The sequence below is a fragment of the Vipera ursinii genome (genome assembly GCF_947247035.1).
Source record: "Vipera ursinii genome assembly, chromosome: 1".
NCBI classification, from domain to species: Eukaryota; Metazoa; Chordata; class Lepidosauria; order Squamata; family Viperidae; genus Vipera; species Vipera ursinii.
In genome coordinates, this window is record NC_139512.1 from 183246883 (window position 1) to 183262432 (window position 15550).

General features: G+C 43.0%; 1 protein-coding gene across 1 annotated transcript in view; it reads right to left on the reverse strand.

Annotated features, from left to right (window-relative positions):
- The window catches only part of ABCA12 (ATP binding cassette subfamily A member 12), a gene marked incomplete at its 5' end in the record, with an annotated part of 290957 nt that overhangs the window by 125269 nt on the left and 150138 nt on the right, over positions 1-15550 (reverse strand). The window contains one exon of the mRNA XM_083369575.1: positions 486-815. Coding sequence (XP_083225701.1) covers positions 486-815 — 330 coding nt within the window. The remainder of the gene's footprint in view (positions 1-485; positions 816-15550) is intronic.

Here is a 15550-nt window from a genome sequence, read left to right on the forward strand (position 1 = left end):
GTCCATGAACACTTTGTTAATAATATATTATCACTGTCTTTTTAATTTGATGGCTTTTTTTCTTTTTGCTACTCTTAAAACAGTGCTAAAAAGCAAACAACAACCCTATTTTGTTGATCTGTGAAATATTTTTTTTAATATTTCCATATTAGGGGTCCAGTGAATAAGGATTATAATTGTGATGGAGGAGCACTATCACAGAAGATGTTTTGTGCAATAAAGGACCCAGATTCAGTCTGTGGCAAGTCAAATGCACACTTCAGACATCCTAATGATTTCCATCTCAAGCAGTGAAACCGTATTCAATTAAAATGGATGGAGTATTACTTGACATACCCCCAAAACAGTTTCTCATGTTCATGGTACTATTGTCTGTGGCTGCAAGACAAAGCAAACCCAAATCTATAGGTAAATTGCTTCTCTCACAAAAATTCTGTTGTAAATTCCCCTTTTTTTCTAGATAATTTATACAAGGACAAATTTACCAGTAGGCTCTTGATGGTGAAGCTCATCTGATTCTCAACAACCAGTAGGACAATGAAGGGGAAAAAGGCCAGGATGTAAACCAGGCAGCCAACCAAAGCAGCAATGTTTGTATTGTTGAAGAATACACTGATCAGATAGCACATGGCTATGATGGAGAAGCCGTAGTCCAGAAGGTACAGGAACAAGATCACAACATTTATTTTTGGAAGGATATTCCCAAATTTGAGAATAAAAATAAGAAATATATTAGTAAGCAGGAGAAATATGATGCATTCGATGAACCAAGCAAAGAAGTGACTGCTGGAATTTACACCCATCATCTTCATATACTATGGAAAAGAAAAAAAAAGAAAAGTTCTTAATGAGTAAAATGCACAATCTATAGTTAAGTTATAATTCTTAAATACAGAGTCTTTAAGACACATTTTATCAACTTCTCTTCTTGAACAGAAGGGTTCGATAGTAGCATACATTATTAGTTTCATTTCTATAGCCTTGGGAAGTCACATGCAAATGTCAGCTCACACTTCATGAATTGTGGATCAAATCCTTTTCCATCCCCAGTTCCTATTGTTGCAATCTCAGACCAAGAGACAAGCTAACACCTATTATGTGCTTGTTTTACATGCCTAAGGATCAAATATGCAGATCAATGGATTGCTCCTGGTTTACCATATGCTCTCCCCACAGATATTGTTGAATAATGCATTAGTTATCATTCTGTTGATTTGTCCTTTTCCTTGCACTAATCTTTAATAAACAGAGAAGTGGGAGTCTCTGGCTTTTAATGGACTATTAAAAAAATTAGCCAAATAATTAAATAACAAATAGTTTACTTCCTCTCTCAAAAAACAAAAACAAAAACAAAACAAAAACAATATCAACCCCTCATTCTATTGGAAGCCAATCCACTGAACAAATCACACTGTTCTTTCTGAAATATGGCCAACTTGCAGTCCTAGGGTACTTTTTTTCTTCTCTATTGCAAACATTCATAACACAATTGTTAGTTGGTGGATAGTTTTAATGAATGAATGAACCTTTATAGTCAAAGTACAACCATGTATACATTGAGATTAGCTGAGCCTCCCTTCGTGCTCCCACCCCCCAACTCACACTGACAACAAACCCTCCATCTTATTACACCATGTGAACTAATTGCACCAATATTAAAAAATATTCAAAATTAAAACAGACCCCCCAAAACTACATTCAACCATGTTTCAAAATTATGACAGCAGCAGTACTCCACAGTTATTCACCCTTATGACAGACCACAGGGATGCCAGAGACCCCCACCTCTCTTCCTCCCCCCCCATCCTGCCCCAACAGTATCCCACAGCGCTTGGGCTTGCTCCCCATGCCACCTGGAAGCAGTTACCATTTTCGGGACCCTGATAATTCTTTGCAGAAATGGTGGCTGCTTTCAGAGTTTTCTGCCCCAATCAGCTGACCATCAGGAGGCTGCATAGCTCTCCTGGCTGGCTGTTGCTAGGCTTTGGGAAGCTAGCCCCTACATGCTAAGGTGGAAACTTCAGGACAACCTTCCTAAAACCTTTCCCTTGCTTAACCTCCTCCCTCCCCCAGAAACCCAATTTCTTCAATAAACAAAATAAAAAAGCTGGGAGGGACAGATCTGATCTTTCTCCCTACCCACCCACCCCCAAGCTAATGTCTCTGCATGCAAGGTCTGGCTTCTCAAAGCCTAGCAACAGTCAGAGAGCTTTGCAGCCACCAGATGGCCAGCTGATCAGCAGCCAGAAAGCTCTGAAAGGTTAGGGAACTGGTTCTTTTCTTTTCTTTTTTGCCACCAAAAGCAGGAGAAGAAATAGGAAAGGAAGGCATTCACAGTGTTTTCCTTCCTCAGTGTTTCTCGCTGCCAAGACAGTCAGCTCTGTGGTAGGCTGACTCTCGGGGTGAGGGAGGCCTTGGAAGGCCTGAGACAGATAGGTTTCTGCCTGCAGTAGACCTCCCAGTATCTCCTCCATTATTGAGCTCCACTTAACAACCTATGAATTCATTTAACAAATGCACAAGGGAAAGCAGGGACGGCTGGTCATTACTTGAGGCATTATTGTTTGTTGTGATTTCCAACTCTAATGGGCAGGCTCCACTAGGGTCATAATTCAAGGACTATCTGTAATTCAAAATGCTGATGTCCCCTTTAAAACCCTTCATTGCCTACGACAGGGGTGTCAAACTGCCGGCCCGTGGGCCGGATGCGTTGCAACAAAACCACATCCACCCCATTGCCGGCAATGGTGAAAAAGCTCCGATATGTTGCATGACGTCACATGACGTCGCGAGTTTGACATGTCTGGCCTACGACTTGTATATCTTTACAATTGCCTATTGCTAGTAGTTTCTGTCCATCCATTAAGCCCAGAAAGAGAGGACTTTATACAAATCCTCTTCTCTAACATAATGACATCTTCTGGATTTATGGAGGATACATTTCTGTGTTGCTTCCCCTGGTCTCTGGAACAAGATTCCCCCAAATATTTGATCAACGATTATGCTCCTAAATTTTTTGAAAAGATCTATCCATCTCTGTCTCTTTCTTAGTTCTTTCAGAGTGTCTTTAGAACTTGGTATGTTATAGAATCATAGATTTATAAGGCTGGAAGGGACCTTGAAGGTTTTCTAGTTAGACCCCTTGCCCAGGCAGGAGACCTTATACCAACTCAAAAAAATGATTCTACAATCTCTTCTTGTAAATGTCCATTGATGGAGTACCCACAAGGCAAGCTGTTCCAGTGATTAATTGTTCTGTCAGGAAATTTCTCCTTAGTTCCAGTTTATATTTCTCTTTAATGAGCTTCCACACATTGCTTCTTGTCCTGCCCTCAGATGCTTTGGAAAATAAGTCTAGTTCTCTGTGACAGCTCCTTAAGGACTGAAAGACAGACAGCTACCATGTCACCCCTAATCCGTCTCTCTGTTCATAATATGGTTTAGCTTCCAGACCTTGTTGTGTAGTGACATCTTTGGAAGCAGTAAGTGAGACGAGAGGTTGCAAACAGGAACATTGCTTTATTGAGGCAAACAGGAACAGAACTGAAACAGAGGCTTCTGCACAGCTACTTATATGGTTGGCCACTAGGAGGCGGCCACTAGGTTTAAAGGAACCCATTCCCGCCCTAAATCATCCAATGATCTTCTTGGAGACAACAAGTCTGGCTTAGTCAGTGACTGTTACACAGACACACTAATTGAGCAACCTTAAGCAGCATTCAAACAGACACATGAAACAGCTCAAGTAAAATCCCAATACATTACACCCCTCCCCCCTAGAATGTACACACATTATTAATATTATTTAAGAATAAAGTCTTGTAGATGTGGTGGTGGTCTATGTGACCTTGCAGACCACCTGGGGGATCCAGGCAACCCCCAGTCCACCAACTTGCCCACCGGGCTGGGTAGACCCAGACTCATTAGTTCACGAGAGTCAGATTGATTTGAGTCTCTTTGGCTGGCCATTCCAGGTCAGCCCAAACCAAAGTCCAATGAAGTAGCAGAGTCAGCGCAGTTGCTGCCTTGTTTGGGTTGACTTTCCCCATCAGGAGATCCATGTTGCACTTCCTGACTGTGTCCATCTACGACCACCTCCCCCTTGTACTGACTGCATTAGTCCTTAGAGTGTGTGAACTGCTCTGTTAAGCTGCCGGTTGCCGGCTCTTGTTGTGGACCTGCTGTGAGGTCCTCACTTAGTGGCCGTTCTGCAAAATGCTTCCGCAGCTGATCAATATGGTGGTGAATGACTCACCCCCCTATCCAGAGCTACCTTGTAGGAAAGAGGTCCCGAGATTTTGACAATTTTACCTGGCACCCACAAGTTCCCATGCGCATAGTTCCAGACCCACACCCCATCACCCACTTCCAACCCCCTTGGGGCCTTTGGGTGTGCGGTGTCTGCTGCCACTCAGCCAGGATGCAACCTGTCCAGTTTTGTGATTAGTCTTCTCCCCCAGCAAAGCTCTGCTGGGCTCTTGCCCATTGCTGTGCAAGGCATAGTGTGCTGGCAAAGCAAAAAAATCAATCCCTGGTCAAAATGCGCTTGAATGACTCCTTTGTCATGTGACCATGCGTTCAGCCTGCCCATTAGTCGAGGGGTGAAAGGGAGCCGATGTTGCATGACTTATGAGATTAGTCCTCGAGAAGGCCTGAAACTCTGCCGCTGTGAACTGGGCCCCGTTGTCTGAGACTACGACGTCCAGTAGCCCATGTGTGGCAAAAAGCTTTCTAAGCACCTGGATGGTCCTAGAAGTAGTCATAGTTGAAATAGGAATTACTTCCAACCATTTAGAGTGGCTGTCGACCACTATCAAAAACAGCTGTCCCTGAAAGGGCCAGGCGAAGTCAGTGTGAATCCTTGACCACGGAGTATGAGTTTCCTCCCATCTGTGGACAGGAGCATGTGGCATTTCTGGTCTGGACCATCTTAACATTCTAGGGGACAGGGGGGCGGAGCCAACTGTCAGAGCGGGCGGCTATGTGAACGGAGCTCTCTCCACGCACAACCTCTCACCCAGTGTTCGCGGGGGCTTTTCGGAGCTTCAGGAGGTCCTGTAGGGACATCCGAAGTTGCAGGCAGCCCGGAGAACCTTCATGAGCGGCGGTTCGTGTTGAAGATCTGGAGAAAGTCTGATGCGAGCGAACCGGGGAGAAGGAGGCCAGTAATGGCCGACATGAAGATCTGACAGAGGGACGGAGCTAGCACGTAAGCAGCGGGACAACGGTAGAGCGGAGCTGACGGAGAGTGTATCCGAATATTAAATAGGAAGCGCTTGTGAAAGAGGTACTGGTTCGAAGTGGGAGCCTCACGGAGAGGGAATAAGCGGCGATAGAAGTCTTGAGGGAGGCGTTTGGCAAAAATAGCAAGGGAAAGAAAGCCGAAGACTATATGACTGTATTCTAGCTGGAGATAAGCTACAACAGGTCAAAGTCTGAGCTTTGGAGCCTTAGAGACTGAACTCTGGATTGTCGGGCGTGGAAAGCGATCAGCTTGGTCTAGTCTGGTCTATCCTGGTAAATTTTGAATTTGTGAACTTTTGAAACTTTTGAAATTCTACTCTACTTGTCACGGGCGGCCATTTGATATAGCAATTTAGTAACTGGAGGTTTGTTTAGTGGGACACCTACTGGTCTTTGACAGCAGAGGAAGACGGAAAAGGTGCCAATTTCTGCGCCGGAAATGGGAAGAAAAAAAAAGAAGAAGAACGTGACTTTGAATATATTCATACTATAGAATTCTATTATATAAATTGCTTAGTTGGTAATAAGTATCTGGTGGTAACTGTTTTATATATCTTTTGTCATAGAGTTAAAAGGTTTATATAAGACTCAGGGTATTACACATTGATAAAACGCTGTTATAATTGGGGAAACATGACAAGTATCTCGGGAGCAACTAAGCCTAGCGCTGGCAAAAAGGCAGCAGCACAGGGACAGGGGATGGCCTCAAGTCCCTCCAATCAGAAATCTATAGAGGATATGCTGCAAAGGGAAAGATCTAACTCGAATTCCTTTAAAGATTTACATGCCCTTTTGCAAAACCTACACGAGGCAATGGCCAAAAACCACGAGGAGATGAAGAGAGAAATAGGCCAAATAAGAAACGACACTGGTGAATTAAAGGGGAAAATCCAAGCGATAGATGATAAATTTGAAGGGATTCAACAACAATTAGTCAAAAATGAACAAAGACTTCAAGATATGGAAGCTAGAATGGAAAAAGAGGAAAAGAGAGTAGATGATTTAAATGAAACACTCCTTCAGGCTAATAAGGAGTTAGAAACAACAGTCATTTTTCTGGAAGCAGAAAAGGCTGCTCATTATCTACGCTTCCAAAACGTTCAAGAAAAGAGAGGGGAAGATCTGTTGGTCATGATGGCAGAACTGATGGCAAAGGCACTCAGTGTAGGGAAGGAGGAAATGCTGGCGGAAATTGATGAAACATACAGGGTTCAAACTAATTATGCGAGAAGACACAACCTCCCAAAAGAAGTACATGTAAGGTTAGTTAAAAAATCAATTCGGGATGAGCTTCTGCATAGATCTAGAGAGGAACCATTAGAATTTCGGGGCCAACCAATCACCATCCTTAAACAGATACCTAAAAGGATGAGGGATCTGAGACGCGGCTATCAATTCTTAACATCTAAATTAATAAGAGAAAATGTAAACTTTAGATGGCTAACTCCAGAGGGTATCCTAGTTACGTGGCAGGATAGAAGGCATAGACTGGACACGATAGAGAAGGCAGAAGATTTTTACAAACGCCACTTCCATAGCCAAGAGGAAGTAGATTTAGAAGATCAAGATGGAAGGGAGGTAAGAGAAAGAGATACAATACGTGTGGCAATGGATGGGAAGATCTTAGCTACAGAGGATAGAAGGAACAAATCCGGTGAGTTAACAGAGAAATATGGAACTAGAGACAAGGAAGAGAGAGAGCCCCGAATCACGAGATCCACAAAAACCAGAAATAAGTAAGATGAAGGGAGGTGAGTGTAGTATTATGTCTGTGAATATTAATGGATTGAATTCGCCAGTGAAAAGGCGGAAATTTTTTAATAGGCTTATTCACCAACAATTGGATATCGTGGCAATACAAGAAGTCCATATAAAGGAACAACAAAAATATTTGTTAGTACAACCAAGAATAGGGAACCTATTCGTTTCCTTAGACCGACACAAGAAAAAGAGAGGAGTGGCACTATATGTAAACCCAAAATTGACTGCAAAACAAATTTATAACGATAAAGAGGGTAGAATACTGATAGTCGAGGTTATAATAAATCACAGGAAGGTCATGATGGTAGAGATATATGCCCCAAACCATAACCAAGAACAATTTTTCAAAACACTTCACAATAAGATATGTAGCATTGATTATGAGGAGATTTGTTTAATAGGAGATTTTAATGCTATCCTAGATATAAATTTGGATTATATGGGAAAGACGCTTAGGAAAAAGAAGAGAAGAACTCTACCGAGATCTTTTCTCAACTTGGCTGAGGAACTAAATATCCAAGATGTCTGGAGGGAAAGAAATCGTAAGGCTAGACAATATACATATTACTCCAACCGACATAACTCATGGTCTAGAATAGACATGGTATGGATGACGAAAGAAATTAGTTCAGAAATAGATGAGGTACATATAGCGACAGGTACTTGGGCAGATCACAATCCTATTAAACTTATCTGGAAAGGTTCCAAAAAAATACCCAGATGGACGCTTCAAAGAGCAATTTTAAAAGAAGACGAACTCAAATCTAAGATGGAGAGAGAACTAAGTTTTTTCTTTAAGGAAAATAAAGCTATAGACACCTCAGTACAAAACAATTGGGATACAGCTAAGGCAATGATGAGAGGGGTAGCGAGGGCATATATGGTATATAAAAATAAGGGGAAAAGACAACAACGGGAAAGATTAGAAGAGGAATATAAGAGCTTAGAAGTTACACTCCAACAAGATCCACAAAAAGAGAATATCAAGCAATCTATGGACCTGATTAAACACAAACTTAACATTCTAGACAAAGAGAAATTAGCACAACAATTGAGAAACACGAAACAAATTTTTTTTGAAAATGCAAATAAACCGGGCCGGTGGCTCGCATATAAATTGGGAAAACAAAAGGGGAAAAACTGGATTCACGAACTACGAGATGAGGAAGGGAGAATATTCCACCAGGAGGAAAAAAAAAATTATAGCCCAGGAATTTTATGAACGTTTATACAAAGAAGATAGTCAGGCAAGTGTGGAAAAAATGGAGGAATATTTTCAAAGAGCCAAACTACCCAAGGTCACAGAAGATACCAGAAATATGTTAAACGAGGAAATTCGACTATCTGAGGTGATAAAAGCTATTAATGCACAAAAGAATAATAAAGCATCGGGACCCGACGGTCTTCCATCAGAAATTTATAAAGAATTACAAAATATCCTAGCTCAACCCCTAGTGGAGGTATTTAACGCAGTATTAGAAGGCGCAAGGACGCCTAAATCTTGGCTAGAGGCAAACATAACCCTTATCCCGAAAGATAACACGGACCATACATTAATCCAAAATTACAGACCCATATCACTTCTTAACTCGGACTACAAGATATTTACATCAATTATAGCGGAACGATTGAAACGATTTCTGAATGATTTCATACACGCAGATCAGAATGGTTTTCTCGCTAAGAGACACACTAAGCACAACATTAGAATAATATTAGATACATTGGAGTACTATGAGTTACATAGCGAACAACAGATGGCATTACTTTTCTTAGACGCCCAAAAGGCATTTGACAATGTTAAATGGTCTTTTTTGTGCCAACAGCTTAGCTTTATGAATATGGGTGAAAAATTTACAAATATAATTAGGGCAATTTATGACAATCAGGAAGCAAAAATAATTATTAATGGGGAAGCATCTAGCAAGTTTCAAATTCAAAAGGGAACACGGCAAGGCTGCCCCTTATCACCACTGCTGTTTATATTGACTCTTGAAGTATTAACGAGAACTATAAGAAACGACCCAAAGATAAAAGGATTAACCATTAAAAAGGAAACCTTTAAATTGCAAGCTTTCGCGGACGATCTGGTTTTTATTATGGAGGATCCATGTCAGACGGGACCAAAGCTATTGGAAGAATTATCTAAATATGGTGAGGTTGCCGGACTGCGAATAAATAGAAATAAGACCAAGATGATTGTTAAAAATATGACCAATAAACAAAAAGGTAATCTGGCCGGAATCATGGATATAGAAATAGTCAAGAAAATAAAATATCTAGGGATTAACATTACGGCTAGATGCACTTCACTCAAAAAGGATAATTATGATAATGTAGTGAACCAAATAAAAGGTGATCTGGAAAGATGGGGAAACCTAAAACTCTCATTATTGGGAAGAATCGCTGTCATTAAGATGAATATTCTGCCTAAAATCCTGTTTCTGTTTCAGAATATCCCAATTCAACTCGACTCTAAATTTTTTCGAAATTTGGATAAATTATCACTAAATTTTATTTGGCAGGGGAAAAAACCAAGAATTAAATTGAAATATTTACAGGACGCGAAGGAAAATGGGGGTTTTGGATTGCCAGACTGGGAATTATATTACCATGCCGCGGCCCTGAGCTGGATTAGAGAATGGGTAATCTTGAGAAATAGAAGACTATTAACTTTAGAGGGTCACGATTTGCAATATGGCTGGCATGCTTTCCTATGGACGGAGAAACAAGGTCTTTTCTCGCATTTTCAAAGACATCGGATCAGGCAAGCGCTACTTAATACTTGGAAAAAAATCAGATCTCACAATTACACCAAAATACCGGTCTGGCTATCCACCCTTGAAGCGATAGTTTACCCAAATCTGTTTGATTTGGGTAACATAATCTCATACAAGGATATTCTGAATGAGGAGGGGGAATTGAAACTTAGGAATGAACTAGAATTACAAGGTATAAAACTCGATTGGTGGGCCTACTTACAAATCCAATCGAGATTTAGGAAGGATAAAAATGAATGGGGGATATATACCTCTGAAACAGCATTGGACAAAATATTATTGGGACCGGACTCTAAACAAATAAGGAATTTTTATAAATTACTTTTGGGATATAAGCTGTTTGAAGAGCAAGTGAAAGACCCCATGTTGACCTGGGCTAACAATTTAGGACATAACATCGACTTAGATACTTGGCAAACAATTTGGGATAGAAATAAAAGGATAACACTGGCCTCATCGTATAAAGAAAATTTATTTAAAATGTTTTACCGATGGCATCTTCCCCCAGCCCGCTTAGCAAAAATGTACACAACAGCATCTCCCAAATGTTGGAAGTGTTCTGAAGAGATAGGCACATACTTCCACACGTGGTGGTCTTGCAGTAAAACACAAAAATTTTGGAGAATGATTTGGATTTGGCTGAAAGAAATATTGAAACAAGATTTGGAGTTTAGTCCAGAACCTTTCTTGTTGGGAATCACGAAAGAGAAATATCCTAAAGATGTGCTATACTTAATGATCCATATTATCACAGCAGCTAGAATATCATTTGCGCAAAAATGGAAAAAGAATGAGATCCCAGGAGAAAAAGAGGTTATTAGGAAAATTTGGGATTGCGCTGAAATGGACAAATTAACTTTGGAATTAAAGAATAAAGATCAATCAGACTATTATAGAATTTGGAACAAATTGTATCTTTGGATGGATAAAAAGAAAGGTCTCTATTAGGTTTTACAGACTAGCTCACTGTTTTTAATATTGTGGTATTCCACCGATTTGTAATCTAAGTGTATTTAAGTGTATTTTTGATGTACATATATACATGTATATATATATATTTAAACATTGTAGACAAAAAGGTTTGTCAGCTCGCTGGTACTGTGTCCAATGTTTTTAAATAATAAATTTAATAAAATTAAAAATTAAAAAAAAAAAACAAAAAAAAAAGAAAACATTCTAGGGGACAGTATTTGAGGCATCTGCCTATTTGTAGTAAATAACCCCAACAGTAGCTTGTGGTCAGTGAAGACCATGAATTCCCTGCCATACAAGTAATCATGGAATTTCTTCACCCCAGCCACAATGGCCAAGACCTCTTTGTCAATCTGAGCATAATTGTGCTCAGCTGAGGACAATGTCCTTGAGTAATAGGCAGTGGGGACTAAAGCAGGGCTTTTCAACCAGTGGTACGGGTACCACCTGTGGTACATTGGCACCTAGCAGGTGGTACACGACCGTCCTAGAAAAGTGGTAGTGGGGGAGGGGAATGAGCTGAACCGGTGGCAGCACCGCACAAGCCTGAGCGAGAGATGGCTGGATCTGCAGGGCTGTCAGGGCTCAGCAGAAGCACCAGGATCAGCACCAGGCTCCAGCTGGAGCTCGGTGCTGATCCTGGCACTTCTGCTGAGCCCAGAAGAAGCATCGATCAGCTGGAATGTTGCAGCATCTCCAGGGTCTTGTGATTTACATTCAGATGCTTTGCAACTGATTCATAATTATGATGGTCACAGTATCCCAGGGTGCTGCAACCACCCAGCAGAGGGGGGAGAATAATAACCAAACACCCACCCCACCCCCGCTGCCAATCCTCAACAGAAATGCTCACAACAATGAAAACCTCAGACAGGAGGCTTGGGGGGTACCTTTTTCAGTGCCATTGTAACTTCGAATTGTCACTAAGCAAACTGTTTAAGTTGAGGACTACTTGTACTTCATCACTTTATTACTTTTTTTGTCATCAAGTTTTTGACACCTTGCTAGGTGACTGGTGGTACTCGGACGTTCCCATATCCTAAAAGTGGTACAATGGGTGAAAAGGTTAAAAAGCCCTGGACTAGAGTCCCATTACTTGACAAATGTGTTATGACTCAGGGCCAGCCGGTGGGTCCAACAGCCGGCTCCGATGTATCGGATGACTCAGATGAGGGGGAGGAGGGAGACGAACCGGCTGATGATGGCTTGGAGGCTTTGCAGAGCCCTCAGCCGGGGACCTCTTCTCAGCTGCGTGAGCCCGATAGTGCGGAGGATGATGACCCACAGCTGGCCCTGTTCAAGGACGCCCGACGCAGGAGGCAGTCGAGCAGGAACAAACAAAGAAAGGCTGTGGGACTCCTCGGGAGGAGGCACAGGGAGACCACGCCCTGAACTCTAAATAAAAGGAGTGTTTGGGGAGGGGCTGGTTGCTGAAAGCAACCCTTCCGCTTGAGGATTCAAGTTCCTGTGTTTTTGTTTCTTGTTCTGTTAATTGACTATTAAATCTTGGCAAACGCTTTTCAGCCTTGGACGCTCTCCAGTCTCTTCTGTTTGAATAGGGGTTTGCCTTACTACAAGGCCGGAAGAGGGCTGGTTCAGAACAAAATGGCTTAGAACAGCCCCCACCCCATAAGGGGATGCGTCACACGCAATGCATATAGGCAATGCTTCATTAAAGTGCATAAGCACTGAATTGGAGGACAGTAGTGATTTTACTGCCTTAAAGCTATTTTTGTGAACCTTGGTCCACTTCCATGGGGTGTTTTTGTCTAAGAGCCAGTGTAACGGCTCTGCCACTGCGGCCTTGTTAGGAAGGAACCTATGGTAAAAATTAAGGAAACCCAGGAATGCCTGAAGCTCTCCTTTTGACCTGGGGTTTGGTGCCAGCTGAATTCCCTTCAACTTGGACTTGGCAGGGTGGATGCCTTCAGCATCAATATGGAATCCCAGGAACTCAGTGGAAAAGACCCCAATGTTACACTTGTTCCTTTTCAATTTAAGTCCCACTGAGTGGAACCACTGAAGGACAGCTTTGAGCCTCCTTGCAAGCACCTCAGTGGACTCACCAGTGATGAGCACATTGTTGAAGTAGGGACAAATCTCCAGAATGACCTTGAGCATACGCTGCATAACTCCTTGAAAGATTCCTGGGGCTACGCTAACCCCAAATTGAAGGCATTTGACTCTAAAAGCCCCCCTGTGTGTCACAATTGTTTTGCAGCCACTGTGGCTTCATCCACAGGTAACTGCTGATAGTCCTGTGCCAAATCTAACTTAGCAAACATGGTACCCCCTTGCAGCGACAGCAAAATGTGGCTAATGACTGACACCGGGTACGCGTGCTGCTGCAGTGCCCAATTAATGGTGCACTTGTAATCAGTGCAAATCCTAACCTCCCCATTGGCCTTAAGTGGCGTGACAATGGGGGTCTCCCATTCACCCCCATCTACGGGCTGTAGTACCCCCTGACTGACTAGCTTGTCCAGCTCTGCATCGATTTTGTGTTTTAGTGCAAATGGCACTCTATGGGTCTTGATCCTAATAGGCATTATGGCAGGATCACGTTTAAAGGCTATCGGAGGGCCCTTGTACTCTCCCAGGCTTGTGTCAAAAACATCTGCAAACTCCTTGCCTACTGACCCCAAGTTCGCCGCTTGTGTCCAGTGTATCACGGTTACTTGAATGCCCAGAGCATCAAACCAATCAAGCCCTATTAAGCTTGTTCTCTGCCCTCCACCACAATCACATCTAGGCCCCCCGAAAACCCCTTGAATTTGATGGCCAAGGTGGCCTCGCCTTTGATGGCTACTCAGGAACTCTGGAAGTTAGTAAGAATGATGTCGGCCTAAGCTTGGCCCACCTCTTGCTGTGGTTGCACACAAACCAGAAGGTCTCCAGAGAAATAATGGATACAGCTGAACCAGTGTCCAGTTCCACCCTGCAATGAATGCCTTGCAGCTCGACTTGAAGCCAAAGTTTTGGCTTAAGGGGCAGCAAGCTCCTGTGCAGCAAACACTCCAACAACTGGAGCATAACCCTACTCTATACTGCCCCAGGGCCCCGGTACCTCTCCTGATCGGATCATCCGATTGGCAGTCCTTCTGGCAACCTCTACAGATGGCTTGACATGTGGCTGTCCGGAATCAGCAGTCCACTCGTTGGTGGCGGCTGCCACAGCCCAAACACCGAAGGAAGGGAACTACCTTGTAAGGGGCTTCAGTTCCTGTCGTGGTGCTGTTGGATCTTGTTGACTTCATGGTTGGAGTCAACATATTCTGGAAGTTACGCGTCCATGTGGTGGATGGCTTTCTCGTGATGAGTGCTTTTGGCAGGCCACAATGCCTTCACAGCTCCGCCGGCGGCCTTATCCACCATGACTTCTTTTAGAGCTTCCTGGAGTGACAGAGTCTCTTTTGCAAAAAGTTTTTGTTGCAGCTCTCTGTTCCTTAGTCCACAGACAAGTCGGTCTCAAAGCCCAAAAATTGGCACAGGCGTGAAGCTTGTCTCAATGCCACGATGAATTCTGTGGCTGTCTCGCCAGGTTGTTGAATTCATTCGAAGGCATGCCTCCACGCTATCACCAACAGCTTCAGTTGGAAATGGTTGCCGAGCCATTTCTTCAGGTCCATGTAAGTAATGGACTCCAGCTGCGCCGGTGCAACTAAATTCTCCATGATATCGAACATTGCAGACCCACAGACACAGAGAAGTGTTGCGGCCTTCAGGCCATCTTCGGCGACTTGGTTGGCATGGAGGTAATTCTCTACTCTTGAAATGTAGGACGACTATTTTTCTGTGTGAGTGACATCAAATTCCTTGAGCTTTCCGACTTTCACCATCGTGGGAAAGTCTTTGTGGCTCGTGCCTCACATTGCCTCATCCTGCTTCTTCTGTAGGCCCTGGGACTGGTCCGCAGGTGGTGTGGTCGCTAGTGTGGTTTGCTAGGCCGACTGAGGGGGGGACACAGTCCCTGCCAGGTGCTGTGCTGGCCTCACCCCCTAATGACTTCCAGCTCTTCTGAAGAGGCAGGATCCCATCCTCATCGTCGGTGTTATGTAGTGAGTTCTTTGGAGGCAGTAAGCGAGATGAGAGGTTGCAAACAGGAACATTGCTTTATTGAGGCAAACAGGAACAGAAATGAAATAGAGGCTTCTGTGCAGGTACTTATATGGTTGGCCACTAGGAGGCGGCCACTAGGTTTAAAGGAACCCATTTCCGCCCTAAATCATCCAATGATCTTCTTGGAGACAACAAGTCTGACTTAGTCAGTGACCGTTACACAGACACATCAATTGAGCAACCTTAAGCAGCAGGAAAGGGTTAAACTCTTAATTGTTAATATGCAAGCTCCCAAGGTTGCTGTCTCTTCTGTATTTTCAACCTTGGGAAAGGGAGACGAAGAAAGTAAGCCAGCCTCGTTCAGTGAAGATGCACTTAACAGCACAGAAACTGATCTCATTAATGCTTTTGGTGCTCTCCCAAGGAAAGAACAAGATAATATACTATTCAAGTTAGAAAACCTAAAGAAATCATTATTGGCTACAATCAACATGGCTGAACCGCTTATTGATCTGGTTTCCCCTATAAATGAGCTTCTTACTTCTCCCCCAGGGGGCAACGGTTTGCATGAATATGAGAACATGGAAAACAGAAGCCGAGATACACAGGGGCCAGTAGAGGCCCCATTAGAGAAGGAGATGCTAGCATCCTTATGTGATTATCCGATGATTCCTCCAGTACCACATCAAGAAATCGAGAGAGGACTCACTTCGATGTCATCATCTCAAAGCCGA